General features: G+C 43.1%; 1 protein-coding gene across 1 annotated transcript in view; it reads right to left on the reverse strand.

Annotated features, from left to right (window-relative positions):
* TRMT1L (tRNA methyltransferase 1 like) overlaps positions 1-17,598 on the reverse strand; it is a 51,202-nt gene that overhangs the window by 16,076 nt on the left and 17,528 nt on the right. The window contains 5 exon segments of the mRNA XM_007056700.4: positions 2,254-2,377; positions 8,689-8,818; positions 10,271-10,335; positions 12,555-12,668; positions 15,603-15,713. Of these exon segments, the coding sequence (XP_007056762.3) occupies positions 2,254-2,377; positions 8,689-8,818; positions 10,271-10,335; positions 12,555-12,668; positions 15,603-15,713 (544 nt within the window).

Raw genomic sequence — 17,598 nt, forward strand, 5'->3', positions numbered from 1 at the left:
CCAGAAGGTTTTCTAAACCTTTTACTACCTTAAACAGCATTTGTAGGTCTCAGAGTACTCAAATATTCTTAAATTAATTCCAATGATAACTTTCTAGGAGTGCTGACTTTAACACTTATCCATGGAGCACTGAGATATAAAACACCACTGTATCATGGTTTCTTACTATGATCAGTGAGTCCATGTAGCAGGCAAATTTGGTATGCAGCCTAATTGTTTGGGCATTTAAAGTATCAACTGCTGGCCTAAGGGCTTGTCTTCTTGTACCGCTGCAGTGCTTTAGTGAAGATACTACTATGCCAACAAGACAGCGTCTCCCGTCAGCATAGCTATTGCCTCTCAGGGTGGTGGATTAACTATGTTAATGTGAGTTGTCCCGTCGACACAGCGGTGCCTAAATCGGGGGTTAGGTCGGTATAAATATGTCACTCAAGGGTGTGCATTTTTCACAACCCTAAGTGACGTAGTTACACCAATATAAATTTGTAGTTTATACCTGGCTTAAGAGTTTGTAGTGGAATGGAATCCTTCACAGTGTGGCAAAATAGTAGTAAGAAAGATAAGAACTTGAGATTCCACTTGCTGGTTAGACACCACTGACTGGGGTTCAAGAGAATATGCTGTTTGTTTGGGGTTTATGCTGCTTTCTATAGGAAGTTAATGTGCTCTGTGAAAGAACAGATGAGAGATTACTGGTGGTGGGTTTGGTTTTTTTAAACCATTCACTGCTAATAACAGCTGTCTGGAAATAACCATCAGTCTTCCTAGACTACCTGAGAAATTTCCCCAGACAGATTCAAAATTATCTTTGGCAGTGTTCCTTCTGGAGAAGGACCCTGATAATGACTGAAGGGTAGTTGAACTTCAGTGTTTCAGGGAACAGGCTTTGGTGTTGCAGCAATAGGGTGAGGTTATGATTTTTCTGAGGACGAAATGACTACCCACTCTACTGACATTAAAACGAGTGATGTGAAGAGGACCTAGAGCAGAGGTGGGCAAACTACAGCCCGCGGGCCACATCCAGCCCGCAGGACCGTCCTGCCCAGCTCTTGAGCTCCCAGCCGGGGAGGCTAGCCCCCAGCCCCTCCCCTGCTATACCCCCTCCCCCGCAGCCTCAGTGCACTGCGCCACCAGTGCGGGAGGCTGCACAGCGGGGACAGGGGAGAGCAGGAAGGGAGGCTCATCTACAGTCTCAGGGGAGCAGGTGGGCGGTGCGGGTGGTGGGAGCGCGGCGAACACGGGCGGAGGAGTCAGGAGGAGCACTGGGTAGCCGCGCAGCTGACCGGAGAGAAGCGGCGCTTTGAAGGGGAAACCCGCTGCTTCTCTCTGGCTGCGCCGCTGCCCCTGCTCCTCCCGTGTCCTCTGCCTGTGTTTGCAGGGCCACATTTTGAAAGGGGCTTGGGGGGAGGGGGTTGGACGGGGGGGGTCCCAGGGGCCTGTCAGGGGGCAGGGGTGTGGATAGGGGGCAGGGCAGTCAGGGGGCAGGGGGGGTTGGATAGGGGATGGGGTCCTGGGGGGGGCGGTTAGGGGTAGGGGGGCCCCAGGAGGGGGCAGTCGGGGGACAAGGAGTAGGGGAGGTTGGATGGGTCGGGGGTTCTGAAGGGGGAAATAGGGGGCGGGAAGTGGGAGGGGGTGGATAGGGTTAGGGGAGGCACAGCCTTCCCTACCCGGCCCTCCATACAGTTTTGGAACCCTGATGTGGCCCTCAGGCCAAAAAGTTTGCCCACCCCTGAGCTAGAGGAAAGAATCTACTCCAGTAAAGTGGGACCTATAAAAAGGAGTCCTAGGATGTGAGATACGTACGTAGTATGCTCATGCTTTAGCTGTGCTGGAGGAGAGCACTTAAGTGGTATCTAGTCCTGGGAGCTCACAAAAACTCAAAGGAAAACATTTCACTGAATAGGTTTTTTGAGTCCTAAGGTGTGGTTTATGTTGGTTTTTCCCCCTCAAACTCCCACGCTGCTGCATAAGCTAGCATCTTTATTTCCTTAGAAACTGGAACATCTTCCACACACATTTTGTTCTGAAGACCATTTCTGTTGTTTTAGAAAAGTCTTCCCAGCAGTATATAAGGAAGATAGTTCAGTGAGCAAAATTAGAAAAGCATCAAAATGGAGCCTTCCTATATTGGGCATCTTATTTTTATTGCTTGAAAAATGTTATTCCTCTAGACATCATAGTGGGCTGTTTACTGGGATAATTCTTTTAAGTGAGAGCATTTTCATTGCAACCTCTCCCAACTACCCCCCTCACCTGTTGAGTTTCATTTTGGGATTAAAATAGGAATCTGATTTCTGAGGTGTGGAGTAGTTAGGAAGAACTTGTACATCTGTGTCTGCCTCTTTCAGCACTTCATGAGAAGACTTAGGAGCAGGGGCTAAAAAAATATTTTAGGAGAGGAAAGAGAGTTAATGATGATTTGTGAGTATCTGTACATTTTAGCTATAAAATTCAAAAAAGATCTTTCAAATAATTAGGGCCCCAATCCCACTGATACATAACAATGTTAACACATGAAAACCAGCCTATTACCGTTTGGTGCCAGGAAAGGAGATCACAGCTAGTTTATATTCAGGACATTGGCAGACTTGGGGCCAAATTCTACCCTGATTTACACCCTATAAAATGCCATAGTTTCATCATACAAATTTCTTTCATAGAATTACACCTCTTCAAGAACTCGTTCAAGTTGAATAGTATGAGATGCTGCAGGAAATACATTCTCTCATAACAAAAAAATACCACTGAGCTTCTGATAGTACTCCAGTCACTTCTTGATAACTAAAAAGACAGAAGGGCTCAAGTCAGTCCAGGATTTCAGAGACCTTCATTTTTACCTGAAAAATTCAGAATAGTTTCTGAAACAAACCATTACTCTCCTATAGGCAGAAAATTGGCTATATACTCTGAACCTTGCAAATGTACCCTCTCTGGCAGTATCACTGAAGACAGGTTTTCTATTTTGCATGCTTGAACATAGAATACTGCCATTTCAATAGAATCATACTAACTGAGAATTGGAGAGAGAATGTATCCATGTGCTGTGTACTCCTTCTACTGCCTTGATCCAGCCTGGACAAGTGAGGTGTCTCACAAATAAGATTTTTTGTAGCTCTGTCTAAGTACTTAGATATCATGGGGATCAGGAACATATAACTGCCTCCCACATATTAATTGCTCAGATATTTATATAATTCTCCCCAACCATCCATAAAATTGAAATAAATTGATTAGACTTTTATGGCATTTTAACCAACAGGACTACATTATGAAGAAATGAAAAGGGGAAGGAGCAAAGATGAAGAACTTCACAATTTATACTGTGATTTCCATTTGTCAATCTCAGAATTACACAGGTGTGGAAGTATTATCTCCATTTTGCAGATACGGGGGGTGAATGAACCATAAAAGTTGAGAGATTGATCCAAGTCCAATAATTAGTGAGAGGATTTGGAATAAAACCCAGATTTCCTAACTCCCACTTCCATATTCAGTTGATTAGATCACCTTTTCCCCCTAAATGAAGAAGAGCATGTTTGTGTGTGTGTGTATATGCGCATGCGTGTGTGTGCACGCGCATGTACACCGGACCCTCACTAGAACGCGCTTCTATATAGCGCAAATTCGCATATAACACGGTCGCGGCCATGGATCCCAAATTTAATTACTTTAATTGCAATTCATTTTAACGCAGTCCCCGCCTTAACGCGGTATCACGCATGGATCCCGAATCCCGCGTTCTAGCGAGGATCGTGTGTGTGTGTGTGCGCGCATGCGTGCATATATATGTGTGGGGGGGGCAAACGATAGGTTCACTTTCTACAATGACCTGTTCATATGGCAGCATCAGAATGGGAACTACCTTTAATTTTACATACCCTTCACATGGCAGTGGTAGAGAGGACACAATAAAAGATGGATGAAGAGGACAGAGAGGAGCAGAACTGCATAACTTACCAGCTAGAAGAGTAATAACTGTTCTTCTTCGAGTAATAGTCCCCTATATGTATGACAAATGCAGGTGCACATGCATGCCATGCACCAGAGCCAGAAGTTTTAGAGTAGCAGTGTCCATTGACCGGCACGGCCACCTTATGTTGTTATGTGCTCCATGTGAGGTTATAGGGGTTTGTGTGGGGCGACACGCCCTCGGTTCCCTCTCACCACATGGGTGGAATCAGAATCCTCTCTTCGTGCTCGTGCACTCTATGAGAATGGTGGTCCATTGTAGATAGTTAGTGAGTTCTGCTTCTTTCTTTCCATACTTCTGTAAATACGTTAGTTTATATAGTAGCCCCTTACAGGGCCTATCCTGACCCATTTGAGGGAATATGCCCCACGTCCTGGGGTTCAGGAACTGCACCTCGTGCCCTCACTCGTTCTCTGTGAGCAACAAGCACATGCGCTGCCTCTAATGCCTGGGTAAGACACACTGTCACCTGCAGCGATATCTGCAAGTCCTTCCCATCAAGGACTCGCAACGCTTGTCTTCAGCGCCTCTCCAAGTTCTTCATAGCGGAAGCGCTCCAGCCTCGTGCAGAGTTTGATCCCAGAACATTTGTGCTGGTGGTGCACTGCCCATGACTGGCGGTAAGCGCCCTGGCCTCGGCTTCACACCTGGACCCATCAGCACCACTGAAACACAAGAAGGCACATAAGGACAGTCACAAGCGCTCTCATGAACACTGCAGCAGGTCCCCGTTGCAGACCACTGAACACACTGTGTTTCCTCCCCAAGATGGGTTTGGTCGGATGGTGACCTGCATGGCCACCCCCTAAGCCAGGGGGCAAGGAAAAGCAGAAGCGAGACCCACCAGCTCCTGCGAGGACCAAGGGTCCCAACAGCCTGCCCGTGTGCACTACTCAGCCATGGCAGCACTCTCCAGGCTGTGCTCTGCATACCCCTCCTCAGAGTGGCAGAGGATAGGATGTGTCCTCAACACCAGGCCAGATGGATCCGCTGGTCTCCTTGTCCCATCTCAAGCTGTTGTACCCGCCCTCGCTGCTTTTTTCTGCCTCCTGGCCACCTTCACCAGCGGCTCAGTCACTCCTCCTCAGCGGCGACCCACTCCCGGCGATCGCGGTACCACCCGCACTGATGGCTCCACCACTGCTGGAGACTTCTTCAGACTTGGAGGGCTTCTCAGCAGAAGAGACATCCTTCTTCCCAGTCTCTCGGCGTAATGCGGACTCTCGGGCTCACATGCCTTTTCTGGCTCCCAATGCTCCGGGCTCACCTGCGTGGTACCCGTATCCATGGGACCCGCAGTACTATTAAGATCTGGCCTCATGGCATCACTGGCCCATGTGGGACTCCATCACTGCTTGGACCCACCGTCGGTGGCCTCATACCAGAACCACCTCAGCCCCTCCACCAGCTCCAATGGTCTCAGACCCGAAAGAGGACCCAATGTTTGATCCCGAACCGCCAGCCTGGACAGCAGCCTCTACTCTCCAGATGAGGCCCTGATCCCTCCGACCCTCTTGCCTCCTGACAATCCCCACCAGTACCAGGAGCTGGTACAGAGCATGGCGTTTGACTTGGGCATCCCTCTAGAAGAGGTCCAAGACCAACTGGACCAGTTGTTAAACATTCTTCAGCCCCATGGCCTGACACACGTAGCTCTGCCCATTCACAATGCTGTTCTACAACCTGCAGAAGCAGTGTGGCACATGCTGGTATCCTGCACCTGCACACCCAAGAGGGTAGAAGGCAGGTACTTCGTACTGGCTAAGGGAGGTGGAAGATATTTTCCCACCTCCCTCTGGCCTCGCTGGTCATGCACGTGGCCATGGAACGGGCACACTAGCACTCCAACTCTTATACACGCACCCGGATAACGTGGTGAAATACCTGGACCTCCTGGCATGCAAACACTACTCCATGGCCCTTCAATTCCACATTTCTGACTATCAGGCTCTGCTAGCGAAGTACGCTTTCAACAATTATACTAAGCTAGTGGAGTTCTTGGAGGACATGACACAGACCAAAGGCCAGCGATTCCAGGCCTTGCTGGATGAGGGCTGCCTCAGGCCAAGTCAGCCTCCAGGCCGCGGTGGATGCAGCAGACATGTCCTCCTGCTCCCTGGCCACAGAGGTGGCAATGAGGCCTGCATGTGACCACCTCCGCCTCCCTGGTGGACGTACCCTAGCATGAGATCTGCCATGTGGCAACATAGTGCTCCGTCCACACCTTCACAGCGTACTATGCCACTGACCAGTGGGCAGCTGCTGATGCCACCATAGGCCGTGCCATCCTGCAACAAGCCTTACCAATCACGTCCTTGCACCCACCTCTGAGCTGATCACTGTTCAATACTCAACCGCATTTGGAATACATATAAGGACCATCACTCTAAGGAGAAGAGGAGGTTACTTACCTGTAACTGGAGGTTCTTTGAGATGTGTAGTCTTTATTTATATTCCAATACCTGCTCACCTTCCTCTCTGCTGCAAACTCTCTATTCTGTGGTAAGAGAGAGACTGAGGGTGCATCACCATACAAGGCCTCTTATAACCTTGCCTGCAGCACATGGCGACATAAGGCAGCCGTGTGTGTCAACAGGCATTGCTGCTGAAAAAATTCTGGCTCCGGTGCATGGAGCACCTGTGCACCCACATTTGGCATACAAATAGGGACCAGACATCTTGAAGAACCTCCAGTTACAGGTAACCTCTTCTTTTAATAACTTGCAAAAATAAAGTACCTGAAATCTAGTGCTAAACTATCTTTTTTTTTTTTTTAAAATGAGTGAGTCATTCCAATAATATAATTTAGCTTTTCCAGCTTAGCTCCGATCCAGTCAAAAGATTAGTGCATATAATTTATGGGGGTTTGCAATAGGATTCTGATTTACTGAATTATATGAGCAACCTACCATCTACACTTTTATCAACATGCTGTAGACCTGAAGACAGTCAGCTGGTTTCAATAGTCCATGTTTATGCACTTCAAACAAAAACAATTCAGCATTTTGGCATTTATCTGAACTTGATTTATACTCGGGATTGATTTAAAAATAAATGGATGCTGCCAAAACAGGGAGGCATGAAATTAGCCACGCCAGTTTTGTTTTACGGGTACTGTCTCCCACTATCTGTGCCATTCTTTTGAAAAGGTTGGGTATTGACATTTCCAAGATTATCAAGCTAATGCAAAATAATGTATTTTTATGAGCAAAAAACAGAGCTGTTGCCTGATCTATTAATCGTGTATTAATTATATCAATCACTTAAGAATTCCTAATTAACACTGAGGTTTGGTAGGTTCTCGTCCAAAGATTAGGCCCAGTATTACAATTATTATTCTAATGGGAACCCTGACGTGCACGGTTGCAACACTCACTTAGGAAAAGCCTTTGAATTTGCAATAGTTTTACCAACACAATTAGTAAAGTCACACACTTCAAACCCAGCAATGTAGATAGAGATAATACAGACTGTGCATCTGAGCAGCCATACACTCACACCATCCCTTTCAAAAGGACCTGAAGTATCATTCCCTCCATCATCACCACCACCACCAGTGATAGTCATCCTGGCATCTCCCAAGGGACGCAGGCCGGGATATAACTTCTATAATGTATTACATTGATGCTACTATGCCTAATGCATATTCAGTAAGAGCTTCTCCCCTTTTGTATTTCCTCACCCTACTAGTGTTGGGGTGCCTTTCTCCCATAGGTCACTAGGCCTTTTACCTCAAACTTATTAGCATATACATCAATTACGTACCATGGCTCTCTTGTGTCAGATATCTGCTGATGTTCCTAACTTAAAATATCCCATATAGCTGCTATAAACTAGCATCTTGTGGTTATCTGTCAGCAGTTGAGTCATTACAGTGTTCCATCTTGTGATATCTTATGATCTAGGGCAGTAGTTTTCAACCAGAGGTTCCAGGGCCCCCTAGGGGGCCTTGAGCAGGTTTCAGGGGGGCCTCCAAGCAGGGCCAGCATTAGACTTATTGGGGCACAGGGCAGAAAGCCAAAGCTCCACGGCATGGGGCTGAAGCCCAGGTCCCTGAGCCGCACCACCAGGGGCTGAAGCTGAAGCCTGAACTATGTAGCTTTGTGGGGGGGCCCCTGTGGCATAGGGCCCCAGGCAATTGCCCTGCTTGTTATGCTCTAATACCAGCCCTGGCTTTTATATGCAGAAAACCAGTTATTGTGGCACAAGTGGGCCATGGAGTTTTTATAGCATGTTGGGAGGAAGGGAGGAGTCTCTGAAAGAAAAAGATTCAGAACCTCTGATCTAGGGTTACTCCTGGTTAACTGCGTATGCTAGGGCTTTTGGGCCTTATGCCTTGTTTAGCTAACCTATTGTCTTTCAGGTCTGAGGCCTGTAAGCTCATTGCTTTACTAGCTTTCTTATGCCGATGCCTTACCTAGCAAATACCTACATGTATAGGCTACAAAGCAGGAGGGCAGAGCAGAGGGTAAACACTACAAACTCAGCACGCCAGCCTTTTGGGGTTATCCAAGAAAAAAGGTCAGATTAACAGTTTGGCAACCTATATTATGAAGGATAGATCTCTCTTGTTTTAATTTCCTCCTAACCCTGAGCAAACTTACTTTTAGCACAGGCTTACTTTTGACAGTCCCTCAAACATATAGCCCAGCTATAACACACAATGCACCGTGTAAAGGAACCATTTACAAATAAAGCAGGAACATTAAATAATTTACCTGCAATATACCTGGACTCAGTTTCTCCTTTGTTCACATGGCGCTTAATATGCCCTATCATGTCAGTCCTTCGTGTGATGGTTGCAGAACAGATGATGCAGTGATAATGGGCTCCCATCTTCGTAGAGCTCTGTAAAGGAGTCAGTGTAGTTTTAAAATACAGTGAGACAAAGTGAGTGAAGTAACACCTGTGCAGCTTTGCTGCTGTAGTGCTTTAGCGAAGATGCTACCACATGGGAGCTTCTCCTGTCAGCACAGTTAATCCACCTCCGCGGGAAATGGTAGCTGTCTAGATTGGGGATTAGGATGGTATAACTATGTCGCTCAGGGGTGTGGATTTTTCACACCCAAGTGATGTAGTTATACCGATGTATGCTTGTAGTGTAGACCTGACCTGATATCACAGCTAAATTCAAGGTGGAACAGATTGTTTAGCATAAATAGTTAGCACACACTGAAAGACAACACTCAAGGTGAAGTGGTGAGTTAACACCTCTACAGTCATAAGACAGAAAAGGGAGGTTAGTGGGTTACAGATTGTTGTAGTAAACAGTAAATTCAGTGTCCTTATTCAGTCCATGATTTTTAGTGTCTAGCAAAGTTACGAATTTAAGCTTCCATGCTCATTTTTTTGGAAAGTGTTATATAAGTTTCCTTTCAGGATGAGGACTGAGAGTGATTGGATATGGAATGATTGCTCTGTGAAAAGTATTCACCCACAGGTTATAGTGTGTTTTTTCTCTTTTATGTTCATTCGAGAGCACATAAATTGTCTTGTTTTACCCATATAGTTGTTCTTGTTTGGGGCATTTAGTGCACTGGGTGAGGTACACTATGTAGTGATAGGCATGTGTAGGACCCATGGATTTTGCAGGGTGTGTTGGGTGGGTTAAGATCATCACAGCAGTGGAAATGTGTCTACAGGTTTTGCGTCTGTTATGGAAGGGTCTTCCGCTTTGAGTTGGTGTGTCCTGGTCTGTGGGGAGCTTGCTTCTGGGGGGTTGTTGGAAGGCCAGAAGAAGGGGGTCAGGACCTATTTCTTTCAGGATTTAGTTCCCAATAAGTATGCATCGTAATTATTTATTGATATCCCACAGGGTTCTGGACTGGAGACTGCCGACAAAAGTATGTCCATAGAAAAGGCGTAGCATGGGAAGTGACAGTACTGGCTTTCTCCATACTACTGCCCCTCTCTCTATCTGACCCAAAAAGATCACTTCTAGGGGTCAAAAGAGTACATTTATTTTCTGTGTCTTAAGTATTTGGCCTCTCCTGTGACTGCAAACAAGGTTGCTGATTAGTCCAAAATGTGGTACTATTTTATGTGACGTTCCATGGTGAACAGGACTGAGACCACCAAATCCATTACACATACCATAGGCCATTCAACTAACATCAGAAAGGTTTAATTCTCACCACCTAAAGATCTTGGCTGAATTTGAATAGGGGACTATAAGGTTCTGTATCCCATTACAGAAAACAACGTATGTTTGAAGACTACACTGAAACACTTCACAAAAGTTCTTCCTAGTTTCCCCTTTTTTATAGAGTAAATGAGCAAATGTGATCTAGTATTTGTTACCTGGTCTCCACTGAGGTTTGGCTTCACTGGGCGACAAGGTAAGTGACAGATGCACATTCTGTATCCTGGAAAACAAACTAGTTCTGGTCAGCTTACAGTATGGTAAATACATAGTACATAACTACCATATATCATAAGCAATTTGGGGGTAAGGATTATCTTATTTGTTACTTGTTAGTACAATTGTAATGGGACCTTGCTTGAGCGCCTTAGGTGCTTCTACAATAAGTAGATGCTATTATTTACTCTTATTATTTATTTGTATTCTGGTACATATATCCTATCAATATGGAGATGCTTCTGCTGTTAAACTTTAAAACAAACAAAAAATCACTGACAGGCACTCAGGTCGCAGAACTGTACTGGGTAGTTGTTAGGACTTGAAACATTTACCTGACTGGTAACCTTTTCAAAAGCATCTAAACTTTTCAGGCTCCTAAGTTCCATTTTCAAAAGAGACTTTTAACCACTTAGGTTCCAAGTCCTATAGACTTCAAATAAAACTCACAGCCTACTAACCAATGAAAATACCTGTGCTGTGAACACCACAAAAGCCTTGACTGCAATTTAAACAAATAAAACACTTTTGTGTACTGTAGGCAAATATAATATTGCCAGACAATTTTCCATATAATAAACTTTAGAAGTGTAACCTACTGTGTCTTTTTATTGGCACCTTGTTCCCCCTTCCTGCCTTCACTCTACATTTGCTTTTCTATAGCAGACCACGCTATCTTTTTCTTTGTTTTGAGCGTGTATGCTCCCTCCCTTCCAATTCCTATTTTTACTATTGGTCTTCAATGCATTTTGTAAACAAGTTATCACAACATTGTGCTTACATATAACACATGACTACTAAATACATTGGTATTTGAAACAATTTCTTCAGAACTGAAGAATCTTCCTGATCAGCTTGTACAGCTATATAAAGTAAATGCACAAATGACTATATTGAGAAACTAACTGAAAACTTTTAACTAACAAAACGAAAATCACAAATATTTACAGTTTGAACACTATTTTCATGACTTGCTAAGCAATTACTTTCCATTAAAAAATGCTTAGCTTGAAACTATTTTAAAGTGTGCAGTAGAAAACAGAATCACATACTTTTAGTTTGAGATATTCATCTATATGATAGGCCAAAATTGACTTTCATTTGGTTATACGTTACAAAACTTTATGGTATTAGTTAAGTGTCCATACACTATAAAGCTCTGCATTTTATAGAGAGGCTTACTTCTCTGAAATTGGATTAGGTGCAGTGGTGCAAATAGGCCAGTATGCCATACTAGCAAACTATTTATAGCTGGTATGGCATACCGAAAAGACACAGAAGCAGCCCTGCCGGAGAAGTGAGCTGGGGGTCGGGGCTGGGCGGGTTCTGCTCCTTTCCCCACTGCCCTGCCCAGCCCCCTGGAAAAATCCCAGCCCCTTCCCCTGCCCTTCCAAGGAGCTGCGTCTCTGTCTGTGTACCACAGCAGCAGCCCCACCGGAGGAGAGGGCTGGGGGGCGGGGCTGGGAGTTCTGCTCCTTTTCCCGCTGGGAGGGGCAGCGGGGAAAGGAGCAGAATGCTGGCAGCTTCTCCAGCGGCTGAACTGCCCCCAGCCTCACCCCCGCCCCCAGCCCAGTCCTCTGGCGGGGCTGCTGCTGCGGTACACAGAGGGAGGACAGAGGAGCAACTCCACGGAAGGGCAGTGGGCAAGCCTGGGGGTTCTGCTCCTTTCCCTGCTGCTGTTCCTGGGAGACTACTGCCCAGAAGTCTCTGGTGCAGCAGGAGGATGACAGAGCTCCCCACTAGATAACATGGGATGGATGTGGGGAGGAGACGGGGCCCCGGGCTGGGTAGTGAGGAGTCACATGGAGGGTCACGTGCTCCCCTTTGCTGGTCTCCGCCCCGCCCTAAGAAATGGATTTTATTTGCACCACTGATTAGGTGTATATAAACAAACTCACATTAAGGTGAAATATCCATAGATATTTCCTGATATTAATATTAAAATAATTTAATATATACATGTAGCAATTTTTAAACTGGCAGAAAAAAAATGAAATACAGACACTAACTTTTGCTATGAACACCAAGTTTAAAGAGGAACATACCATTGGCTCTGATTTAGGGTCAAAATCTAGCAGTCTTTATGACAGTGAAACTCCCACTGATGTCAATGGAAATTTTAACTGTACGGGGACTACAGAATTGGGCTCTACGTTGCCACTTAATCTTATGCTGTACTTTGTTCCATAAAATATAAGCAATCTATTCAAGTATAAAAGACTTTACCTTCAAATTCAACAGAAACCTTCCAATGCAAATTTTGAAGGTGGCGATGGAGCTTATGACTATAGCAAGCTTTGAATTTCTCTTCAGGACACAATGGGCAAGGTTTCTTTCCAGCTGAAAATTCGTATAAGAACAAAACAAGGAGATACAAGTATGCCATTAATAAGCAGATTAGAGTTGTATATGCCGCTATATAGTTGTATACATTTCCATACATTCAACTAATGCATATTTGAGACAAAACATTATTTTCCTCCACATCTAGTACAGGTAGAATTGTGTTTTTGTCTAATAAAAGATTAAGCTCTGTAAATTCAGACATATTTAAGTTTATAATCCCAAAATGCCATTCATGCAGGTATCGTATGCCCTTTAAAACCTCCAACAACATTTTCTAATTTTTGTTTTATTCATGATGCTCTATCTACTTGTTGCCTCTTGTCTTATACTTAAGACTGATAGCTCCTTGGGGCAGGGGCCATCTTTTTGTTGTGTGTTTGTAGAGCTTCCTAAGCACTACCACAATACAAATAAATAATAATTTTTTCAACCCAATCCACTCTCAGTGAATTGCTCATCAAATAATATTTCAAAGTGTGGCTAATGTCATTTACACAGTCATTTTTCTGACATGTTCTTACTCAACTCATCTTCTCTCTGTGTACTCAGATTCATATCTAGTTACTGACAAACTAAGTTTTTGCTACTTTTTACTCATGAGCACTGTTCCCTCTAAGCTTTACGCGTGCGCACACACAGATCCTAAACCCCACGCACATGGTGAAACACTGCACGCACAAAAATTTGTACAGAAGAAATTTTTTGCACACATGGCCTGTCAAAAATTAGAGGGAACATTGCTAATGAGCCATGTAAATACAGATTCAGGAGCATGAGTTAGATATTTCTGGCATGGACATCAATCAGAGAATTACACAGTTCTAACTATACAACTTTTGCTATTATTGATGCACAAGGCAGAAAGAACCCAGTTTGACTTTCAGTTTCCAGGTTGAGTTTACCAAGCTCGGAGGTGGGGGGAAATTTTACTTGTAAATTTCATCAGGAAGTCATTGAGACACAATACCCATGGAGCCCCACACAGTGCCATTTTCCTCATTTCAGAGTAACTACACTTCAAGCAAAATCTTTTAAAAAAACACATTAATCATAGAAGATCAGGGTTGGAAGGGACCTTTGGAGGTCATCTAGTCCAACCCCCAGCTCAAAGCAGGACCAACACCAACTAAATCATCCCAGCCAGGGCTTTGTCAAGCCGGGCCTTAAAAACCTCTAAGGAAGGAGATTCCACCACCTTCCTAGGAAACCCATTCCAGTGCTTCACCACCCTTCTAGTGAAAAAGTTTTTCCTAATATCCAACCTAAACCTCACCCACTGCAACTTGAGACCATTACTCCTCGTTCTGTCATCTGCTACCACTGAGAACAGTCTAGATCCATCCTCTTTAGAACCCCCTTTCAGGTAGTTGAAAGCAGGTATCAAATCCCCCCTCATTCTTCTCTTCAGCAGACTAAACAATCCCAGTTCCCTCAGCCTCTCCTCATAAGTCATGTGCTCCAGCCCCATAATCATTTTTGTTGCCCTCCGCTGGACTCTTTCCAATTTTTCCACATCCTTCTTATAGTGTGGGGCCCCAAACTGGACTTAGTACTCCAGATGAGGCCTCACCAATGTCGAATAGAGGGGAACGATCACGTCCCTCGATCTGCTGGCAGTGCCCCTACTTTGTTTAGTGCTAGAGTCTGCTTTCTCTCTCTTCTCCGAATCTCCAAAACAAACTTTCAGACAAGACTCTTAAATCCCTTCTTTAGAATAAATCATTTTCTGTAGTCTATGTTAAAGCAACAATTCTAGAAACATTAAAGTCAGGGATGTGATGATTAATTTGTATAAGAATCCATTGGTACTGAAGGTATTCAGAATAACTCAAATGCCACCCTGAAATAAAAATCCAGCTTTCAGAGTCTTATTCTGATCTGACATATGATTCATACATGCAACTGTATTAGGTAATTAACAGCAGGTTCACAGTGGCCAGTTGCTTACCCACCATGGAGAAAAGGTATTAGGAAAAATATTTTTTAATATGGCTTTAGAGGTGTGTTTTAAAGTATATTTTATTAGCTAATTTATTTATAATTATTTTTTATAAAACGTATAGGCTATAGTGAGCCTACTAAATTATTACTTTTTAAATTTTTTAATAAACTTTTAATATTAGAGGTGACTAGATTTAAGGTTTTTTTATCCATTTTTTTTGTTTGTTTTAGTCGTTGACTTTTTTTTTTTTTTTTTTTTTTTTTTTTAAATTTTGAATAGCAGAAACTGCCAAATAATTATGACCTTGCTTTTGGAAGCCTGTTTTTAAATTCACCCTTAACTATGTGGTGTTTTGTTTTATTACTTTATAGTGGGTGAGTGCACATAATATGATTGCAATTAGTTTGATCATATTCTGGGGTATATACAACCCTTAAATTCAGGACAACAGCTACGGTCCTGAAAAGAATACTGAGAATAACCTTCCAATGTTTTCTGGCCACGATGCTTCCTGGGGAGGTAACAGTTACAAGTAAAAATGCTTTGAGGCAAGCCAGACAGTGAAATAACAGCTGCAAAGAGGACAACTATTCAAATAATAATCTTATTCTTTTAATTTCAAACAATATATGTATTTACCAAGGAATATATTGATCACCCCTCTGGCATGACACTAGAAAACAATGTTTGAGCATAACTTCTAGCTGTAGGCCAACAGGGTAACACAATTTTCTTAGCTATGTACGTTCATGACAGTTTTGATGCTACTATGCTGAGAGAAAAATAAAAATGGAGCCACTGGGGCCTTTCCTGTTTCATTAAGAATGGGGTACATGAAGTGGGAACTGACGTTAGCTAAATGGTGGGCAAAAACAGTAAGCAATTTAAAAAAAAACACAAAACTTCCAAACTTGAAGACTCAAACACTCGAGTACAAAAAAAAATGACAATTTTTTAAAATAAATTAAAAAGAAGAATGTAAATACCTGCAACATGTTGATCTGTGTTCTGGGTAACAGCTGAGGTAAACTCACCTTCACTCAGGTCAGCTAGTTTCTCTAGATCAGCAAGCTGTCTTTGAATTGAAATATGTTTCTCTAAAAGTTAAAGAGATTTTCAAGTTAAACACTTCTGCTTTCACATCCCAGTTACTTTTCAGTTCATATTGTTCTTCTGTCAGCCACTTCAATTCTAATGCTAGCTGAGAGGGAGTCTTGTGCCAGCTGGAATAATATTTTGTATTCTTCATCTTTAAAACTTAAATCTGATGAAAGTGCTATAGACAGAATGGAATAACTTATCTGAATTCCTACATGTTCCAGATTTATTTATTTTTGTTTTTTAAAGATATTCAAAAAGCTAAACTGAAGAATTTCACACAATGTTTACATCTTATATTTGTGGATTCTTTGCTGATGCCATTCCATAGACTGAGAGCACATCATGAAAAATGTGGTATGCAAATGCAAAACTGTCCTATGAGCTGTTTGGCAAGCCCAATATATCACAGATATACTTTACTATATTAGTACAAAGTACAATTATTAATACAACCATGGCACATTATACACCTCAAATCCCTCATCCATTTCTGGGCTGTTTTTCTGGCAGGGTTGAGATTAACTCCCTCTAAAATTACTTTCAAATACTCAAAAAGAACAGGAGTACTTGTGGCACTTTAGAGACTAACAAATTTATTAGAGCATAAGCTTTTGTGGGCTACAGCCCACTTCATCGGATGCACAGAATGGAACATACAGTAAGAAGATATATATATACTTATATGCACACACATACAGAGAAGGTGGAAGTTGCCATACAAACTGTAAGAGGCTAATTAATTAAAATGAGCTATTATCAGCAGGAGAAAAAATACTTTTTGTAGTGATAATCAAGATGGCCCATTTAGACAGTTGACAAAAAGGTGTGAGGATACTTAACCCATGTTTTTGTTTGTTAAAGATATTCAAAAAGCTAAACTGAAGAATTTCACACGTTTACATCTTTTATTTGTGGATTCCCATGTTAAGTATTCTCACATCTTCTTGTCAACTGTCTGACTGCCTTCTTGTCAACTGTCTGGGCTATCTTGATTATCACTACAAAAGTTTTTTTCTCATGCTGATAATAGCTCATCTTAATTAATTAGCTTCTTACAGTTTGTACGTCAACTTCCACCTTCTCTGTATGCATATATCTTCATGCTATATGTTCCATTCTATGCATCTGATGAAGTGGGCTGTAGCCCACAAAAGCTTATGCTCTAATAAATTAGTTAGTCTCTAAGGTGCCCCAAGTACTCCTGTTCTTTTTGCGGATACAGACTAACATGGCTGCTCCTCTGAAACCTTTCAAATACTCACAACTTCTCTTGCTTTTACTAAATTCGGCACCATTCCTTACTGACAGATAACCAGTCTGGCTGTTGCCTTTACATACTGTATTGCGCGGCTCTGACACAGGAGACCCAGATTCATTATAATACTTGACTTTATAGTGGTTTTCCACTTTTAAAACCTTTTAAAAACCTTAAACTTCACAGCACCTTATGAGGTAGGGAAACTGAAGCAGGGATTACATTACTTGCCCAAGGCCAGGGAGCTCGTAAGTGTTGGAACTGGAATTACAACCCAGAAATTTCTAGCTCCCAGTTCTGTGCTCAATACAATGCCTTTCTCTAGTCACTGTCATGGATCTGAACCAAGAGAATGAAAAAGGTGGCACTTTCAGTTACAATATGGATGCAGACCCCAGCTCTTTCACAACATGACTTGTTTTATGCTCCTGTGTCAGTAAGCGCCTTAGAAGAGATTTCTAGAAATGATTCAGGGGAAAATGCCAGCTCAGATGAAAAACATCTGAAATCCAGGGCGTCAGAGGGAGTACAGCCTTTTCTGTGTATCAGTATATATTTGTGGCTGAAACAGAAACTGGAGCACAACCTGTACTATGACATTTCACATCCTTTCCCCCTCCCTTACT

This window comes from Chelonia mydas, chromosome 8 (genome assembly GCF_015237465.2).
Source record: "Chelonia mydas isolate rCheMyd1 chromosome 8, rCheMyd1.pri.v2, whole genome shotgun sequence".
NCBI lineage: Eukaryota > Metazoa > Chordata > Testudines > Cheloniidae > Chelonia > Chelonia mydas.